A 19,573-nucleotide genomic window follows, 5' to 3' on the forward strand; every position below is an offset into this window, starting at 1 on the left:
TATTTCGGATCCGTAGCGTGTGAAACTGTTACACTGAGCACTGCAAGCAAAGATGAGCTGAACTCCTGCTAAATGAGATGACGCGGTGTTTTACATTATTGACACGACAACGTAGTAGAATTGGCTTGTGCTGATCTGGCAATGGACTCTGGATGATACTTGTATCTGACAGCAGGGAGAGCTTCGCTTTAGTTCTCGACGCCACGTTTCCTGGCTTTGTCCGGCGGCGTCTATTCGTGGCAACAGGTGTGGAAAATATTCAGGCATCAGCCTTTAGAGCTGTTTTTATGGGGTCTTTTTTGCAACCTTGCTGATATGCTAGCGTCATCATTTGCTTTCTTGTAGGAGTAAGGGCATGTACAATGGTAGAGAAGGCATGACTTCCCTTATCTCGCCACATCAGCTAGAGAATATAATTCATACAATGCATTATCTCTTACATCCATCTCTAGCAATTAATATGAATAATTAAATTTTGGTAGGAAATTTGTTGTAAGGGAAGACATATGTGATACAATGGAGAAAATAGTCTTCCCTTATTTCTTAAGAGATGATCCCTTAGCTAAGGGAAGACAACCTTCTCTCTCTTCGTTCTCTCTCCTCCAACTAAGATGTGGCATCTTTAAGAAAAGGCTGACATCATCCCATTGTACATGCCCTAAGATTGTCCAAACTTATTGATATTCTCCTGGATATGTAATTCAGTAATAATACAGTAATTTGCTGCGGTGGCGGGAGGCTGCTTGTCTCCTCAGGACGTGGTGAGGGCATCTCGATATGTAGTTCAATAATAATATAGTAATTTGATGTTAAGTTGCTATTTTTTGTGTAAAAATATGGTTAAATTTAGAAGTATTTGATATTCAAAAAAGGAAAAAAAAATTACACGTATGCTGATGTAGGGAGTAGTATGTAGCGTGTCGCGTGTCATGCTTGTAATGGCATCTTGATCGCACAAATCCCAGAGCGGACCCGTGAAACCCAATTCTAACACCATAAACCCTGAATTTATCAGACGTAACCTCCTTTCACGGAAGAAGCAGAACCCTAGCCGCTGTCCTCCTTGGGAATTGATGGGTCATCGCTTCCTCTGCTTGCCACTCCGGTGGCTGGATAGGTGGGGATCTCGGATCCGGTGGCTCGAGGAGGTGGGGATCTCGGACCCACGCTTGGCGCTGTAGAAAGATTGCTAAAGTTAGAGTTGACATCGTTATTATGGTGACCACAGGACAAGAATAAGGTATATATGTCTGCTGCTCCACCTCGTTGGCAGGGCGTCGGTTCCATGAAGTGGTGGATCTCGTCCAATCTAAGTGTGTGATAGATTTGGTGTTACAAGATTCGAAACAATTCAATGTTCAACGGTGATGACTTTATGTTAGCGAGAGAAAATATGGGTGTCGAGATATTCTGTCCTTTGCAGGGGCACAAGTGTTAAGCATTTGAATGTCGAACTATCAGATAGTTACGACCATCATCAACACCCAGGAGGACTGCTCCGTTACCTGTTTGACAATATTGTCCCTTTTCTGATTTCAAGAGCTATTCAGCAAAGATTCATGGACGGGTACAAGGTGACTACAGTGGTATCACAACTATTAATCAGTATTATCAGGTACAATGAAGTGGTGCTCTGGCCATTTTTCTTGTCTGCAACAGGTAATTTGATTCACTTCCTTCCTTGGGATCCAGGCCAACCATTGTACACCATGAGTATCAAGTTGAGCACGTTGGAACATAGGTTGGTTGTAATATTAGGTACTGCTAGTGGAGTTGCTTGTTTGCAAGGAAAATCAGTACATGAGCTATTTTTCTGTACTGTTGAGGTTGATACAACCATAAAGGACACTAGGACATTAGCAGAGCTACAACCTTGGCCTTCCTGGGAACTATACATACTTATTGTGCACTGCAATTATGGAAGGGGGTATTTCCAGTGGAACAATGAAATGCAAAAGTATACCATTTTCAGTGGATTCTGTACCTTGCTCAATGGGAGAGCTGAAACACAACGGTGTTATTCATGTACGGTCCTAACTGCTGATGTTTCTAAAGGTTGGAATTCTTGTCACATTCTACGAGGAACGGCAGTGTTGCTTGTTCCATATGGAAATCCGACATTGAAGGGACCAATGGAGCAATGGGATCCCGGCATTGGATGGATACATGATATTTGCACTCAGTATTCCCATGTTTATTGTCTCTTCATATCTACTGCAGTAACAGGAGAGCTAGCACACACGGAATTTTATCAGGATGCATTTCAGTTGTACACAAGGAACAATGCTCTTCTACATGGTCATACACATCTCCAGGCTGCAGGTTCAGTTCTGAACATAATTGCACATATCTTGGTACCTTTCTGGATAGGTACAAGTGTGAGGATTAATAACAACCAGTGCAAATGGGGATGCAGAGCACAATGCTTATTGGTTGAACTTGTAGTGGGTGCTATGAGCAGCCAAATTGATCTTACTGGCAAGCTCATGGCAAATTGGTGGTCTGATACTCAATGTGTTCAACTAGCCACTGGAATTCTTGATTCTTATTCACCACTTCTAGTTAATTGTCATTCTGCAAGGATGCATTTTCTATTATCTAAAAGATCTCAAATTAATGACGAATCAAATTGGGGACCATCTTTGGACTTGGGTGCCTATCATGGATACACTTCTCTGACTATAGCCTCTACAAGTTCTTGGGAACATCTCTGGCGCATTTGTGGGCATCCTATAACCATGCTTTGCGATGAGAAGGCTCAGTTTTCATGCAAGTGTCCTGAGCTACATATGCCATGGAGCCCTCTATATCGAGCACTTTTTAGCTCATTCTTTGAGTCCCAGCTGAAACTTAACTTGCAGGCTAATTGGATGAATCGAATGGTGTTCAAGACTGATTGTTTTTGCCATGTCGAGATGCACTTGGGAGAGATTCCTGGTCATTATCACATACAAGAGCTAATATCTGTTGGAGCAAACGAGTCCAAGTATTTTGGGCTCATGTTATGGCAGCCTTGGTTTTCGTATTACTCTCCTGGCAATGATTACTCTAAACATTTGCAAAGTCCCATTCAGCAGTCTGAGAATGAGAAGTTCCAACTCATCATGGCGCAGATCAGTTACTCTATTACAACTTATTCTGTGTGCATGGTTGGGCTGTTCGTCTGGGAGCATTCCCTTGAAATTTGTCATCGCAAGGAAATCCTTACTGCATACAACAAGGTGTTGCATATCTCTTGTGATTTTCGAGGCCATCTTTTTCCTTCAACTGGATATGGTGCTGCGACTACTCATCAAGAGGCTTCTTTGAGCGTTCCATGGGAACCAGGTGGTGCTGAGTGGCTGCGGCTTGAGGGCAAGCCGCCTTCTAAGGAGGGGAGAATGTTAGCGACCCTTCTACCTAGCAGATGGGCTGCAGTGATGGGCCAGGGCCTGCTCAGAAGCGAGACAAGGGAATTGACGATAAATACCAGCACGACAACAACAAGAGGCTTCGGCTGTGAACTGGACGGCTTCGGCCTCCTCTGCTTCCGTCTCCTTCTTCCTCTCTGGTTTCCAACCTCTCTGCAATACTCCATGGATGAGCTTCTAATCTCTCAGTAATTCGAGTTGTAACGAATCCTTGTTCTAATTGAGTGAATCTATTAGTTGGTTGTTAACACTTTAGCTCTACGGTGCTAGTCCTAGACTTTCCGACTGTCATCAACAACGTCATGCTCGCTTTGATAAAAGAGTGGCGACAGTGGCACGCTTTGGCAACAATAGTAAGACATTTGGTGGTCAACTTTGATGTAATTTTAATGTATGTAGAATGCTTTGTGTTCCTCGTCGAGCATTCAGAGAATAGATTCGGATATTTCTCCCCAAAAAAAAATTCTCAAGCGAACCCATAGGTGAAGCCCGCCTGGGCCGACATGCGTTCCCTGTTCCCATGCCGCGCGTGGATCGACGGCTCGCAAACGTGACGCCTCCCGATTCCCTACGAAACTGTCCGCCCTCTCCTTCCTGCGCTTCACACACGACGCTCTCTTTTCGAGTTTTCCCGTCGGCAGTTCCGACCTTTCGTCCTTATCCCAAATTCCTCTCTCGCTTTTAACTCCCTGCTTCCTGCGCGCGCGGCGATGTGTCTGGCATGCACGGCCCCTGACGCCGACGTGTGTGTGCACGCAGAATCTCAAGCTGGGCCGCTGATTTAGATTCGCGTCGGAGGAGAATAACAGCAGCACTGCACACACGCCCATCGCTCGCTCGATTGCCTTTCCCCTCCCCTCTCCCCCTTCCCCTTCGCGCTCCTTCGCACCAGCAGCAGCTCAGGCGGACGGCTCAACTCCTCCAAGATTTCTCCCGGTGAGCGCCCTCTCCCTCCCCCTCTCAAATCTTTACACAGTTACACTGCGCGTCAGTGGCTGGGCTCCACCGGGGGATTAGATTGCGCTCCTGTGATTTTACCTGGAAAATCTTGCAGTCCCAGATTCCCAGTTGGGAAGATAAGGATGGTTTACAGTTTACTGCAGCGTGGCGGTGTCCTGTCTTTGTCTGTTAGGTAGTTCATTGGTTGCTGGTGTGTTGAGCTGAGGCGATCTTTAATTCGTCCTACTATTGTAGCCGCTGTTTGTTTGATCACCGGTGGCAGTTAAGGTTTTTCTTGTTTGAAGCAACACGCTAGTACGGTACTACTACTATTATCATCCCATTCAGCATGAGATTGAGCCTATGAATACTGGAGCGAAGATGATGGGGGTTATGGGCTTATTATTATGGCGGCACTATGTCTAGATGTTGATCCTTCTTTATTAGGATTGGAGAAGAGAATCTCTCTTTGCCTAACCTACCCTTAGTACTACTGCCGCGTGCTGGACTGATGGTGTTATTGAGATCTCCTGAAAATGCTTCATTAAAAACTGACAAAAATAATAATCTCTCTCTCTCTCTCTCTCTCTCTCTCTCTCTCTCTCTCTCTCTCTCTCTCTCTCTCTCTCTAATTTGTTTGATTTCAGGTTGAAATCGGGTCTTCTGAGCGCCACCAGCCATGAGCAACAAAAGGTATACTGTACTGTTGCAACCTTGTTTCCTTTCTGCATTTCGACTGTAATATATCTGCTAATGATCACGAGTTCATGACGTTTTAACATATGATGATGCTGAATGGCAGATTTGAAAACGGCCAGAGAAAATGCGGGGCGCATTCGGCAACAGGTACAACGATGTATCTAGGTACTGCCGATGTTCAGAAGATCACCCACTGCCAGGTTATTCATCCAACAACGATAGATCACGATGTTGGTGGCTCCTGCGCCGTGAAGCATCACTACCCATCTCCTATTGTTTCTTGGATAGAGGACCTTTCAAGCTTTGGCAGTGCTCCTTTTAGTCATGAAACTGAGTATGTGGATGAGCAGTCAAGACCTTCGGTCGGGCAGTCTTCTGCATCTAGCAATTTGCGTGACATGCAAATAGTACGTTCTGTTTCATTCCTCATTCCCTTGGCTGAGTGTGTGCTCTTTCTAGGAGTGTTTGAAGACATTGAAGTTTTAGTTAAAATAAATGTTCTCTGTGTGTATTTCAGTCAGTGAGATTGACGGATGAATTCATGGAACTGGCAAAGGAGAACACGAGCAATAATCTGGAGACCTGCGGAATTCTCGGTGCTTCATTTGTACGTGTGGTTGGGGGAATTATTTACCATCGTGCCGCTCATAATCATGCTATATCCAGATTTGGACCTTTGAATTATTGTACGTTTGTTTGTAGAGGGATGGCGCTTACTACGTGACAACGCTGGTCATTCCAAAGCAAGAAGCAACTGCTCACTCAGTATGTCAGTAACTGAATGGTTTGAGAAAATAAATTTTATTAACCTATATCACGGTTACTTTTAATATACACTGTTTTCATTTGTCTTAGTTTCGCATGCTGATGATGTGCTTGTTTTTTGCAGTGTCAAGCTTCTAATGAGGAGGAGATACATGCTATACTATCAGAGCAGTCACTTTACCCTGCAGGGTGGATACATGTATATGTTCAAATATTTCTGTACTTTATCGAATTCAATTACTGGTTCATACTTGTAAACGAACAAACACATACAAGTAACCTGCCTCACATGGCCACCGAGGATAGTATGATGAGACAAATTTTGTTTTCACTTGCTTGTCTTCTGACTTAAAAGTAGTGTTTGGCAGGGAAATGCATTTTTTAAACAGGCTAGATTTTATTGTCACGGAAGGTAATAGCATAGATCTGTGAAGATGATATTCAGAATGATTGCATTGACTGTTCGCTATTGCATTGATTGTTCGCTATCCGTGAATGCAGCCTCAAAGATGCCATTGCATTCACCTGCTTAATTAACACTGTCCTTGTTATTTTCACTACTTAATGATATACCACGATTGTGGCATTTGTTGCATCCAATATATAACTATTGTAAGAATGGCATAAAGGACAATTGACACATTTTATTTTCCCTTATCTTTGAGTACACACACTGAACATAGCATCATGGCTCCAGACGGAACATTATTCTTTTACTTAATGTGTGATGCAAAAAAAACTAAATGATGTTAAATAGACTTAATTAGTACATGCTTTATCAGTTCTAGGATGCAGCGATCACCACAATTTCTCTATTTCTGATAATCAACAATTCTTTTTTGTCTTTTCCAGACTCACCCTTCACAAACATGCTTTCTATCATCGATCGATTTGCACACTCAGTACTCTTACCAGGTAACTCGATAAGTTCTGTTGACGTTCTGAATTAGGGATATTTGGCCTTATTAATCTTTTTTTATATAAAAATCATTAATCAGATATCCTCCATGTAAGAACTACAGTATGTTTAACATTTATTCGCTGAAGCCTCCAATTTTCACTTCAGTAGCTAACACAGATATTTTTAGTTTGTAAGCAATAGCGTGCATGGGGAGTTCCTGAATTATTAATATGATGTACCATATATGATCATAGGATCATTTAGGGGCATTTAAGCTGCTAGTGCGTGAAATGAATTAAATAGAAAGTTTGCTAATATTAACTCTAAAATGAACTATCTTTGTCGCATCTGAACACATGTCCATCCTTGGCTGCACAATTGTTGAATTCTTGTTACCTGTTAGGCTTGAGAGCTGATAGTCCAGCACACATAAGGGCAAAGGAAGGCCATTAGGGAGTTGATGCTTCAGTTTTTGGGATGTTAAGCTTGGCAATACCTAGTTACTGAACTTCATAGCAGGATTGATCAGCCAAACTGATGCAGATCAGCAAAACTGCAGAAGCATGACCAAACTGAGTTAATGCATCTAGCTTTTCTCAGGGAAAGTCAATACAATTGTGTTCTCCTGCCTTGTTTGTGCTACAAACAATTCAAATTCTCTAAAAGGGGAATTGATAAAACCTGGCTACCTTAGAATTGCTGGCCTTCTGTAACTCATACTTGATACAAAGATGTATTTTACATGACCTACTTTGCCAATTTAATGTTGGTACATGAATATATGAACTTTATGCAGGTTATGTTACCAGAAGCCGTTGCAATTGTTGCTGCTCCGACAGATCCTACTAGGTAGGTGTTTCTTGCTGAACATTATGGTAGTTAAATATAAACTATGCATCCATGCATTTAATTTTTCTTATTGTACATAGTTGCTTTCGGTGATACGACCTAGTAGCTAATAATATCTTCTTTTTTGAAAGAAACATACCGGTTGGCTAACAGTTACAATACATTGTAGACTGAAATCTGAACATCTTGCTGCTGTTTTCAAATACTTCAGGAGCTATGGAATATTCAGGTTGACAGACCCAGGAGGAATGGATGTCCTCAGGGAGTGCAGTGAAAGCGGGTTCCATACTCACCGAGAGACAACGGACGGGGGTCCAATATACGAAACCTGCTCCAGGGTGCACTTCAATCCTAATTTGCGGTTTGAGATAGTCGATCTGCGTTCTGGTGCATGAGCAATGTAATGGGGTGTACCTGCTTGTGACTCGCGTGTACTCCTCCTTTCGAGCATACTATGTAAATATGACACATATACAATAGATGATAGTTGTTACAGGTTACTGCTTATCAGTTTGATGCCTAGTTGCAAAGTTTGCGTTACACTGACTTGTAGTGTCAACTGAACTTTTAGAATACTACTATACTAGTACAACTTTATTTTTACAAAATGAACCATATGTATGTTAGAATACTACTGTGCTTTCTTAATTGTACTTTTGAATGAGTAGAACAATTAGACGTTTACCGGAATGTGGTGCTTTCTGTGGACAAAATGAGATCACCTTCTGAGCAACAATATGCAACTAGAGTTGATTCCACGAGGCTCTTTCTCAAGCTTCAGTACCACGTTCACTTGAATAATTTCTAACGAAATACTAGAATGCATCTTGTACCCAGCCTAATATCTCTGAAGCCACTATTTCTAGCGAACTAGATTCAACTACACATGGCATCTCAATCCTATGTCTCTCCTATTCCTATGTTTTTTCTACCCTATGAATCAAAATTAGCATAATGCAGTTTCTAGTAAGTTGCCTCTCTTTTTGAAAGCCGCCCGAATGCCAAAAAAGAGTGGATGATGCCGCTGGATTGATAAGAAGGAAATGTAGTGGCAATAGGTAAAGAACAGCCAAACTGCAGAAAGGTAGCTGCATGATTTAGGCTCTTTCTATCTTGCCGCGGTATTATGATAGACAATGCCTGCTTCAGTATATTACATATTTTGTTCTTTGTTGAATAGCTGTTTCTGTTTTCGGATTGACATTTGGTCTAAACCATAGTATTCCTCCTTTCAAGCTGGATATTGACGAGCTGCTAGATGGTTATACCAAGGTAACTTTTATCTTTCATGCAGTTCATCTAGCTGTTTCATATTCATTAATGTTAAGTAAGTACCATCCTTGCTCTATTTCGCAGGAAAATTGCACGTCATTCACCGACTTTAAGAGAGTGTGGATGACCAAGAAGTTCTCTTATATCTATGAAGGCAGTTATACACACACATACGTGGCGAGTTTAGTCGCTTTACATATATCGTTGCTTCTATTCGTTTCAAGCCCTATTTTTAGTTTCATTTAACACACTTCGGGGCATTGCCAGATAGGGTTAATGTTATCATTTATTTTGTTTCACCTCCGTGCCTATCCTCAGATTGCTGTGTTGTGAGCAATGATACTCATATTCTTTTCTGCTACTGACACATCAATGTGCATCTAGGGTGTGGAGCTTGAACTTGATAACATCAAGAAATTATAGATGGATTACGCTAAAGTAAAAGACTTAGCGCTCACAGGTGCTTATCTATTGGCATCATCTTATATTATCTGGAAATATATCAGCCTTGAATTTATCATTGACCAAACTGCTATCTTTTTGTCCTTTTTTTCTTGACAGAGGCAAGAACCCTCCAAAGAGTGTTGATGTGGAAGATGTCAAGCACATCCTTCAGAATGACAAACTGCTGGGTGACAAGGTAGAGGAGATCGTAAAAAGAGTGGGATGCCAAGAAGGAAGAGTTCTACCAAATAACTGGTGTATCTCCCCATGATGAACAGGCGGTCGTTGGGGACGACGAATCAGGAGAATTCCATGATGAAAATGAGGGCTTTGATGAGTTAGAACAGCTGCTGCTGGAATGAGGAGCTTGTACTAGGCCTTGAATAACTGAAGATACTCCTCTGCTCATATCCCTTCTCATCCTACTGTAGCGACAAGAAATCGTCATCATATGGCTGACCAGATCTCGAAAGCATTTCTACTGTAGCATTGTCACATGAGCTTGTATCTATTATTATTTTTTGATGTTTCCATGTAACATATGTCATTATGCTGGGTCTCCTCAGGGCCACCAACGGTTGCAAGTGACTTAACGGAGTGGTGGTCGCTGGCGGTGCGGACTGGCCCTCGCTAACTGCATAAGTGCATCTCGTTTCTGATCATGCTCACCACATGGTGGATATGGAAGCATCGAGCCAGCGGGTGACAGTGGACGGATGCGGGGCTACATGGCTTCGTCAACTACTCCTCTGGATTAGGTCTTTTGGTTCGAGTTGTATGACACAGTGTTGGTCCTTGTTTAGACTTGTATTGTAACTTTCTTTTTCTATCAATGCATCGAAAACCAAGGCTTTTGCGTTTTCGTGAAAACATATGTTAAACGTCCTAATTCAACGTCCTAATTCAGAGTATTTTCATGCATCTATGTACATATGCACTAAAGCGCTCCATGTATCATTCATAGTTTATTTCAGGTTTCTGCCTGTTTCACGGTTTGTATATATATTTTCCCAGAGCATCAACAGTGAGCTAATCCTAAGCAAAAGACAATGAAATCCGCACCAAAATAACAAATACAAGGAGGGCATACCGCGGGACAGAGGGAAGAGCAAAAAAAGCTCCATCACCGGGATTTGAACCCGGGTCGCCTGGGTGAAAGCCAGGTATCCTAACCGGGCTGGACGATGATGGATTGTTGTCTGTTAGGCATACTTAATGTTTTTGTAGATACAATAACTGCTTGCTTCTTTATGTTTAAGACTTGAGAATATTTAATTTGGCCTACTCATAGATCTTTATTTGCAATGGGAAATTTTATCATTTGGCGTATGTTACTCCGTATATTGATCTTTATTTGCAATGGGAAATTTGATCATTTGGCCTACTCATATTTCTTGCCCAAATTTTCCACGTGAAATGACCAAATACACCGGTGGCATACTTGTAAAATCTCTCAACACTTCTCTCTGCCTGTCTGGACCGAACCAACCCAATCGATCGATCAGATCAAATCGCGACCACGGAAGGACACGGGCGGCGCATCTCTCCGGTGACCACGGGCGGCGCGGCCACTCTGGCGACCACGGACAGACACGGACGCATCTCTCCGGTGACCACGGGCCGGCGCTGCGTGGCTCCACCGCCGACCAGCCAAAACGACGGCGAAGTGACGAGTGGAGACCGGGCGCGCCGCCGTTGGAAGCCATGGCCGTGAGGATCCGGCCGTGCTTGCTCGCCGTGGCGTTCTTCGCCGCAGCTTGGGTCTCAACTGCGTCTTCAGTGCCTCAGCAGGTGCGTCTGGTCTGGGTGGACTGGATTTGTTTCTGTAGGATATTTGTTGTTTTTGGTTCAAAAAAAAGTTCATTGCTGTTGTTGCTTCCATACTATGGGTAATTCAGATAGAATGCAGAAAAATCAACGGTAAGGTTAGTGGTAAAAATTGATCCATAGATGCCCCGTTCTGCTGCTATGTTGTTTGTCATCTTGTAATGCAGCCTATTCACAAAACTCGGTAAGGTTAGACGAAGTTTGCTGTCTGTGAGCTCAGTGTTCTGGTAGTAATTAACTCACCGTACCTTTTTTTCACTTCTTTTACGCAAAATTGTTTGCGCATTAGGATATGCCATACGTTTAAGTACTTCTTTGAATTTTAGTATGCTACTGTTTCCTTTCCAGTTTGTTTGATATTTTGCTGACAAGTTTTAATTCCTGTTCTGAAAAGGTAGACAACAGCCAGAAATCATTCAAATGCATGCCTTGCTCTAGGACGTACGTTGCTGATGCATATCTCGACGCCTTGACGGGACAGCTTGCTCAACATCGTGACTTAACTGAAGTTCCTGAGACTGCTGACTTGTTTAAAGGACTTGATGATGAGCTTGATGTGCCCGTGCTTTCAGAAGTGCATCGTCAACTGGTTGGTGAAGGTTCCCACCGCCGCTTAGTCTATTCTCTGAAATTTGGTAACTGTGAAGATGATGTGGTAAAATTCCTTGATGGCTATGATGCCAACCTGGTGTTAATTGAAAAGCTCCCGAGTGGGGTATTTGCTGACCCATTTGAGCTACAGCACTTTGTTGAACGGAAAGGTGAAATTCAACTCTGAGCTGGCCAGTTAACTATATATCACTACTCATTTATGTTATGTTAATTTCCTTTTTGCCTTGCAGTTTTTCTCGATGTTGCTGTTTTTGGAGACACAAACCTTGAACTACCCTCGGCTCTGTCCAACCGGTCAGCTGTTGAGATTCATTTTGATCTCAAGCCAAGCACAACAATGGACTGTCACCTTGTAGTAGAGCTTCCTCTCCATGCTAGATACCCGGTAAGTTTCTAATTTCGAAATAAACCGTGTGTGGTAAAAGACTGTCTACTTGATTTATTTAGTTCATGCGGTCTATTGATACACATGCTTATTAGTTAATCCCTCCATTCCTAGATATAAGCCATATAGTTTTTGGCACGAAAATTAAAGAACGGACATTGAGAAAAAAAATACACCATGCTTGGGCGGGATTAACCTAGACAATTAACGTGAGCTAATAGAGGACTTTGCATAAGATAAGAAAACTTAATCAAATCCCTAAAAATATTCTTCATACAAGTGGTGCAACGCAATACACCTTATATTCTGGATTTTTTCTCAAAAAACTATATAGCTTATATCTAGGAAGGGAGTGAGTATTATATAGGAAGTGTTAATAAGAGATATCACTCATGTTTGCCTTCTCAATTTGAGATATGAGCTATGTGAATCTTTGAAGTATTCAACAACGTTTTGGTGGTTACATGAACAATGCATCCTGATAACATAGGAAACACTTATTGCAGGTTAGGTTAGCTTCGCATGATTGTTTGCAGAATATGCAACTAATAATTAATTAATCATTGAGTGGAGATTAGCAAAAAATCTTGCAAATTAGTAATATCTGTTTAGTTTCGCTTTAGGTCACATCTCACTTGTATTCTTTTATTTATGGTACAGCATCCTACCATTAAAGGTTTCTAAAAGAGTTGAGAAGAGTATTAAAGCTAGTGAACAGTATAGAAGATAGACCGCATCTAGCATGAACCGAACCATGAAAAAACAACTCTTCAACTGTACAGTCAATCAAGAGACTTGGAAATCAGAAAGATAAACCTTAAGATGACTGCCAATAACTAAGCTGCATAAAATTACTGTTCATCGTATATTTGTGTGTTTAAAGCTTCCATAGGCTGGGTTCAAGATTTTCCCAGACTGGATCCCTGGTTACCTAAATTTTACATGATTTTAGGAAATTTCACAAAGTTATGTATCAACAGATTGAGTGAAACAAGGGACACTGCATGCTTATGGTGAAAAGGGAAGTTATAGGAGTGTGTTTGATTTAATTTTCTAGGAAACGCTAACTTTAGATATGTAATGGAATCTTGCACCTCAAATGCTCTTGTCTGTTGGAAACATTGGTGGTTATTTTCTGCAATAACCAGAGAATAATGAAGAAAGCTAAATCCGTGTCACTTGCAAATTTGGTGGGTATTTGCTGCAGTCATGCCTGAAATGGACATGGTGCTATGAAAAAATGACATGGTTGTTTTGTTTATCTTCTAATGCTCCTCATTTGTTCTGGAAGGTGGATGGATTTAAACGGCAGTGGAACTTTTAGTTTTCGATCTATATCTAGTCCTTTTTAGGTCTTATCATGGTCAACTTCTCATATGAAGATTTAGCATAAAAAATTGCAGGGTTTGTTACAAAATGTGGCTCTTACTTATTTTCTGCTTTATCATTATAATACTGATAGTAACTCGTAGCAGGCCATTTCGTAAACCCGCTCTTAGCAAATTAGTACCCATCATCGTGTTTAATATTCTATAATCTAGTCCTATTTTAAATATACCATGTCTTTATGATCAATTTCACACATATATACTTGGTCTAAGCAAACTTTCATGACACTTTGAAGAAACTCCTAGCGGACCTACTTACTGCCATTTTTATTTGCAGCCTCTCGATGCCAGCGGTTACGCGACAGTTGAGTTTGGCAGCCCAGACCTGCTTCTCCGTTACCGGAAAAAGGACACCCATCCTGATTCCTGCATATGGGTCTTGAAGAATCTCGACGCTGAGCCTGTGGATAAAGCCGTGTGGCGCGTACCCTGTGGAGACGGAGCACACACAGGATTTGTATCTAGCCTCACATTCATTTCGGCCCTGGTTTGCTCCATGTCTGTAGTCCTAGCAGCCTCCCTAATTTCCTGATGCAAGTACTGAAACTTAATATGAGGCACGATGTACTGGTATCTACTTCAGAAATTGGCGAGAATTGAATTATTCCTAGCAGGTTTTTACAAGCCATTGTGTTATGTGAAAACAGTCCCAGTTTTTTCATATTCTAGAGGTGATCTGGATCAGAAACTGCACTGTACTGTGAGGACAATTTTTGCAGGTCGATTGCCTATGTCGAGAAGGATGTTAGCTATCTCAGCCTTGTTCGGTGAACACAAGTGCCAGCACTGCAGGGTCCAGGGAAACCATGTTCGTGAGCCAAAAGGAGAAGGCTAGAGATGCTGACCATATTCATGGGTTTAGCGAGCCACATACATCATCATTTCGAGCTCCGAGAGAGAAGCTCTCAAGCCAACCTGAGGAGAAAAAACTCACGAGCCGAGGATTCTGGAGCAACTGGAAGCCCCCAAAGCCAAGAAACAGAGGGCCACCCAGCACCACGACGGCGTCAGCGTCCGGCCATGGTGGTGCCAGTAGCACGCAGATCAAGAAGTTGCTGATTCCATTTGAACCCAGCGCTAGCTAGCCATTGAAACCTACGTTCAGTAGGCTAAGGCGAACTGTGCAGTTCAAGAACCTCTTCTACTCCACTAGTTGTTCATGAATACATCTCAAGCCCGATGATCTTAACACAACCTTGTTCTCAACTATAAATATGAAGATCAGCATTCAGGTAACACATAGATAAGCAGCTTTGGCATAGTACAGACATTGAACAATGTTGCTCAGTAAACTGACATATTGAGATCTAAAGTAGAAATTAGCTGAGGTACAAATGGCTAGTGACGACGATGTCAAGAACTTCTAACCGTACTACAAAGCTTAGGCCTCCAGGAATCTAATTCTCTCCCTAATTACTTGCGCAGAAGGAACCGTCGCGCTTACAGTCACATGAGGCTCTTTGGGTCACTCCGTGCTTCACGGAATGTCCTACTTAAAAGCTGATGATGAGAAGAACAGCAGTGGTTCTTGACTTCTGATGGCGGATGGTTTCAACGAGGTGTTCGTACCTCCAGTGGTAGCATTGGAGATGTCGCACTGGTGCTGGTCCCGCTTCTCAGTTGCTCAGATGCTGCTGACTTCAGCTCAAGCTGCTGTAGTTGATGGACGACATGGGACATCCTTGGCCGCACCGAGGGGACATGCTGGGTGCAGGCGTAGACAAGGTCGACCACTTTCTGGATCACCCCTATCTCCGGCAAGTCATTGATGAGCGGGTCTAGTAGCTCTAGATGCCGGTGTGATTGGACTAGAGGCGTAGCCCATTCAAATATGGTCTGCCATCCAACAGATTCAACAGACTGTGCTGGTCGACGACCGCTGATGATTTCTAGAAGCAGCACGCCAAAGCTGTAAACATCGCTCTTTGTTGTCAGCTCATTCCTGTAGATGAACTCAGGAGCAAGGTATCCATATGTGGCGGCCTTGACAGTCCTCTCGTGCATTACTTCCCACGGCACAAACTTGGACAGCCCAACTCCCATCAGATGGGAGCCGAATTCCTCATCAAGAAGCACATTGCATGCACGGATATCACGGTGGACTACCTGGGGCTTCACCTTGTCATGCAAAAATCTGGATCGAAAACAGCACCAGTGAGTATGTAATAATGGTAGCAAATTAAATATAAGGCTGTAAGGGCAAGGGTAACACGGAAAAATGTCTTCGAATTAATGTTAACATGCAATTTCAAGTCGTCATGTTTTAGCACAACACAAAACACATTCTCTAGAAAAACACACATGTCAATCAATATTGCAGCAATCTATATATAAGGCTTTAACAATCATTCTATCGAATCTGAAATTAATAAATTAATGTGAGAGAATTTCCAACATTAGAAGGGTGGAACCCTGCTGGCTTATGCAATTACTATGCTTTATTTATAACCTAACTAAAACATAAGCGCTCCAAATAGTTTCCCACCCATAGAACATTTGCACTGTTGCAGTACAGGTGACACTTAACGAGGACCCAAAAATACGATCATATCTCTTAAGCTGCAAATGATAAATAAATACATATGAACTTCTAATTTCCAGTTTCAAATCCATGTGATATATGATGCAACAGAAGTTATCCAAAAAATGGTAATCCAACAGAGAGTTTCAATACCAATTTATAAAGCAGTGTGGGCTATTATATGAGACAATTATGTCTTTTCTGCATGCACACCAGTCCATATTTATATTTTTCTGCCTACACTTCGCTCAAACGATAAGGGTGTTCCTCTTGCATGCATTTTCATACAAGATTTTTTTTATTAAAATAAAAATAGCTAAAAAAGGAGCGTTTTGCCATCGTGGTTGGTTGGGGTCGTTCTTTTTTTAACCTTACCCAGAACAAGTTTATGCATGTTTCCGTGTAAATTTCAGACATTGATTGTTGATTTTCTCTTTTAGCTAAGCCTAGTTTGGCAAGCACAACAACATGCATCGATATTATGAAAGAAGAATCTGAATTAGCAAAAACACTTGCAGCTTAGACTATATGAGCTTTGATGCTTTACCAATTATTACTCTCAAAATGATTAAGAAATAATGTTTTCAAGAGTGGAACAGATAAGAAACTAAATACGTGTATGTGTGTCTAGGATGACTTACGCAATCCCCTGAGCAAGCGTTGTGGCAACTCTCATTCTTGTTGCCCAATCAAGGCTCCGCCCTCCTCTGGGAATATGATGCAGCCACACGTCCAACGGCCCATTGGCGACAAACTCATAGACAATAAAGCGATCACCATGATCATAACAACACCCTTTTACAGCCACTAAATTAGGGTGATAAAGCTTTGCGACTCTACTAATCTCAGAGTAGAAATCCTTCTTCCTCTGTAGGCTGGATCTCTTTAATCTCTTAATTGCTAATTTGGATCCATCTGGCAAGATCCCACTGTAGGTACCACCTGTCTTTGCATTTCCAGGAAGCCGGTTTCCCTCACTGAAGTTCTTTGTGATTGATCGAAGTTCTTCACTGGTGAACACTTTCCAAAGCGGTGGCACTAATGCGGTGGCTGACGTGCCGGAAGCTTCACGCGATCTTTTCCTTTTCTTGCTTCGCCTGAAGACAAGCAGCCAGACCACGACAGCTAGAGTGGTTGAGAGGATCAAGCCACTCACAACAATGAGGACTATGAAATACTCCTTGTGGCAGTGATCGTGGTAGCATCTATCCTCTGATACAAAACAGTGGGTGTCAAACCGTTAGTGCAACTATATCTGCATACCTTGAAAACAAACTACTCCCCGCAAAAAAAAAAGCTACTCCAATAACATAACCAAAAGAAGACTCACCGTGATTGATCATGCAGATCAGTCCATGGGACTCACCACACTTCTTCCCAGCAAGCGCAGCATGCTTACTGGTCACCAAAGAGCACATATCGCCGCTGGTGGCCTGACCGCACCGAGCACCGCTGCAGTTGGCACGCGACGGCTCGCCAGGAAAGACGGTTTCGTTCCAAGAAGACGAACCATCAGACCATTTCCAGCCCGCGACACTGCTGGTGTTGTAGCGACGCCCTCCAACCCAGCACCCCGAGGAGGAGCCAGCTCCACAGAGAGACTTTGCGAAGTTTAGGTCCTGAGCTGATGATAGCGCGGCCAGGTGGGCGCTGAAGTTGCGGCAGAGGGCTTCGGATCCGTCCCACGAAAGGGAGTTCGGTATGTGCCTGAAGCATTTGGCATTGTCCGGAGTGATCTGCCAGCCATCGGGGCATGACGCTGCAGGAAATGGGAATTATTGATGTTAATTACCTATTGGGGAACATGATTGGGTTGGCATCTAGACTCTAGAGGCACTTTGGACAGTTAGATTGCATGTTGGGGTGCATCATGCAAGTCTGAAATACTATTTACCAAATTTCTCGCTTTTTTTTTTGCAAGGCATGACCAACTTATCCTACCATACTGGGGTTGTAGCTGGCTTGACATGACTAGAATCTACAGTGCAGGTTTTGTGCGAGATGCAGCACTACTGTCTATGGGTGTGCAGGTGCAGCAAAAGGAGAGCACGGTGACACTTCATAGTTGGTCGACCGGTAGCTACAGCATGGTCAGCATATCAAAGAGGGCCTGGAACAAAGCGTCAACGTTTTGCTGTTTGCCTGTTTCTATGATGGCCGTTGTGAAGCAAAATCACAACGACCAGCAGAGATAGTATCCAGGTAATACCAATCGGGACCATACTGGAACCATACAGACGAGAGGAGAACATCTCGATTCCAAACGGGCCACAAGCAGGAGCCCATTCCTGCGGGAGACATGGATCTATCTATCTATCTAGAGGAGCGAGCGAGGGAAGAGGGGAAGAGAAAATGTAGCAGTGATTGGATACTCACGGGTTTGAGCCAGAGCGGGCGCGGCGGCGGCGAAGAGGAGCAGGGAGGCCAGGGTGAAGACGGCGAGGGCGAGTGCCATGGCCATGGCCGCCGCCTCCCTTGCTCTGCTCTGCTCAGGTCTCGTCGGTCACTAGTGGCGTTTCTTCCTGTTCTGTTCTCACTGGGAGTCTGGGGTGGATGGGGAAGGAGAAGGAGGACAGAGGGGCGGGCCCACCGCCTTGACTACTCGCCATTAATTCTTGTGCCTACCTCTAGTTTTCAACATTTTTTTGTGCTTTAGAATCTCCGAATATTACTCTGCAAGAGCATCCCGAACTGTAAGGGCTTGCTTTATACTAGAGTTTTAGTGAGAATTAGCGGGGAGCTCCAAACTTTAAGAGCATCTCCAGCCGCGTCCTCCAAAGTGTCCCCAAATCGCGCCGGATTGAGCGTTTGGGGGACGTATTTTGTTCGTGCCGCCTTTGGGGGCGTCGCTCCCCAGCCCGTCCCCCAAACGCCTCCCCCAAACATTTAAAATACTTTTTTTTGCCTTTTTTTATTTCAATTTCCACAAACTAATACATAATTTGGAACGTGGTTTACACGAAAACATAATTGGGAACGTGGTTTTCCACAAACTAATACATAGTTTGAACCGTCGTGGACACAAATATAAAATTTTGCAAAGAAACTAAACCTAACTAGGCCGTGCATCGAAGGTTTCCTGTGTTCGCTGCTAAGAAAGAACACTCGAGGGCACACCCAGTCACCTAAACTGGAAAATCCAGCGGGAGGATGGTGCCCTTGTTGGTTCTACCGATGAGGCGAACAGACAGAAACCTCCGTGCACGTGTTCGCTGCGAAGAAAGAACACTCAGTCGTCCTCCTCGTCGGTGATGTCGCCGTTTGTAGTCCCGGCGGCACCGCGTCTCGTCGAAGACCTTGACGCTCATGTCCCTGTCGCCGAAGTAGGAGAACAGGAGGATGAAGCCGGCTTGGAGGCTGTGGTGCCGCGCGAACTTCTCCCAGCCGATGTTGAGGTACATCTTGCCGCGCGCGTCGTAGATCACGTCGACGATCCACCGGTAGTAGCCGCACGCAGCCTCCCGCAGATGCATCGTGCGCGGGCGATCGTCACCGGCGACGTAGTCGGCGAAGGAGTCCGGCAGCCTCTGGATGCCGCGCGGGTCGCCCTTGAGGACGAGG

At 43.5% G+C, this 19,573-nt stretch overlaps 3 protein-coding genes and 1 non-coding gene across 5 annotated transcripts; 2 read left to right on the forward strand and 2 right to left on the reverse strand.

Moving 5' to 3' along the window:
- Positions 1 to 5,148: 5,148 nt before the first annotated feature.
- On the forward strand, positions 5,149 to 8,171 carry LOC127343192 (AMSH-like ubiquitin thioesterase 2). Its single transcript, XM_051369311.2, has 7 exons — positions 5,149 to 5,455; positions 5,566 to 5,655; positions 5,751 to 5,813; positions 5,938 to 6,012; positions 6,666 to 6,728; positions 7,511 to 7,563; positions 7,775 to 8,171. The coding sequence occupies exons 1-7, from the start codon at positions 5,204 to 5,206 to the stop codon at positions 7,956 to 7,958; spliced, it is 780 nt and encodes a 259-aa protein (XP_051225271.2). The 5' UTR covers positions 5,149 to 5,203; the 3' UTR covers positions 7,959 to 8,171.
- A 2,226-nt stretch (positions 8,172 to 10,397) lies between these two features.
- On the reverse strand, positions 10,398 to 10,471 carry TRNAE-UUC (transfer RNA glutamic acid (anticodon UUC)). The gene has a single exon. It is a non-coding gene; the product is annotated as a tRNA-Glu (tRNA).
- A 435-nt stretch (positions 10,472 to 10,906) lies between these two features.
- Positions 10,907 to 14,095, forward strand: LOC127343191 (uncharacterized). 2 transcript variants are annotated; one of them, XM_051369309.2, is made up of 4 exons: positions 10,907 to 11,070; positions 11,501 to 11,867; positions 11,949 to 12,103; positions 13,769 to 14,095. In XM_051369309.2, exons 1-4 carry the CDS (start codon positions 10,984 to 10,986, stop codon positions 14,021 to 14,023), a joined length of 864 nt encoding a protein of 287 aa, XP_051225269.1. In that variant the 5' UTR covers positions 10,907 to 10,983; the 3' UTR covers positions 14,024 to 14,095. The 2 variants fall into 2 exon arrangements, with proteins under 2 accessions (XP_051225269.1, XP_051225270.1); XM_051369310.2 differs by having other exon boundaries at positions 10,935 to 11,070; positions 11,505 to 11,867.
- A 581-nt stretch (positions 14,096 to 14,676) lies between these two features.
- On the reverse strand, positions 14,677 to 18,584 carry LOC127343187 (C-type lectin receptor-like tyrosine-protein kinase At1g52310). Its single transcript, XM_051369303.1, has 4 exons — positions 18,389 to 18,584; positions 17,343 to 17,771; positions 16,654 to 17,224; positions 14,677 to 15,625 (listed from the first exon to the last, which is right to left on the reverse strand). The coding sequence occupies exons 1-4, from the start codon at positions 18,471 to 18,473 to the stop codon at positions 15,043 to 15,045; spliced, it is 1,668 nt and encodes a 555-aa protein (XP_051225263.1). The 5' UTR covers positions 18,474 to 18,584; the 3' UTR covers positions 14,677 to 15,042.
- Between the last annotated feature and the right edge of the window lie 989 nt (positions 18,585 to 19,573).

This window comes from Lolium perenne, chromosome 3, assembly GCF_019359855.2.
Source record: "Lolium perenne isolate Kyuss_39 chromosome 3, Kyuss_2.0, whole genome shotgun sequence".
NCBI classification, from domain to species: domain Eukaryota; kingdom Viridiplantae; phylum Streptophyta; class Magnoliopsida; order Poales; family Poaceae; genus Lolium; species Lolium perenne.

Bases quoted from the DNA above. Each gene is read 5' to 3' on its own strand.
- LOC127343187 (XM_051369303.1), bottom strand. From the start codon at position 18,473: ATGGCCATGGCACTCGCCCTCGCCGTCTTCACCCTGGCCTCCCTGCTC. The intron at 17,772-18,388 runs GTGAGTATCCAA...CATTTCCTGCAG, and splicing joins GCCCGCTCTGGCTCAAACCC to CGTCATGCCCCGATGGCTGG. The intron at 17,225-17,342 runs GTGAGTCTTCTT...GTTTTGTATCAG, and splicing joins GATCTGCATGATCAATCACG to AGGATAGATGCTACCACGAT.
- LOC127343191 (XM_051369309.2), top strand. From the start codon at position 10,984: ATGGCCGTGAGGATCCGGCCGTGCTTGCTCGCCGTGGCGTTCTTCGCC. The intron at 11,868-11,948 runs GTGAAATTCAAC...TTTGCCTTGCAG, and splicing joins GCACTTTGTTGAACGGAAAG to TTTTTCTCGATGTTGCTGTT. The intron at 12,104-13,768 runs GTAAGTTTCTAA...TTTTATTTGCAG, and splicing joins CTCTCCATGCTAGATACCCG to CCTCTCGATGCCAGCGGTTA.
- LOC127343192 (XM_051369311.2), top strand. From the start codon at position 5,204: ATGTATCTAGGTACTGCCGATGTTCAGAAGATCACCCACTGCCAGGTT. The intron at 5,656-5,750 runs GTACGTGTGGTT...GTTTGTTTGTAG, and splicing joins GAATTCTCGGTGCTTCATTT to AGGGATGGCGCTTACTACGT. The intron at 5,814-5,937 runs GTATGTCAGTAA...TGTTTTTTGCAG, and splicing joins AAGAAGCAACTGCTCACTCA to TGTCAAGCTTCTAATGAGGA.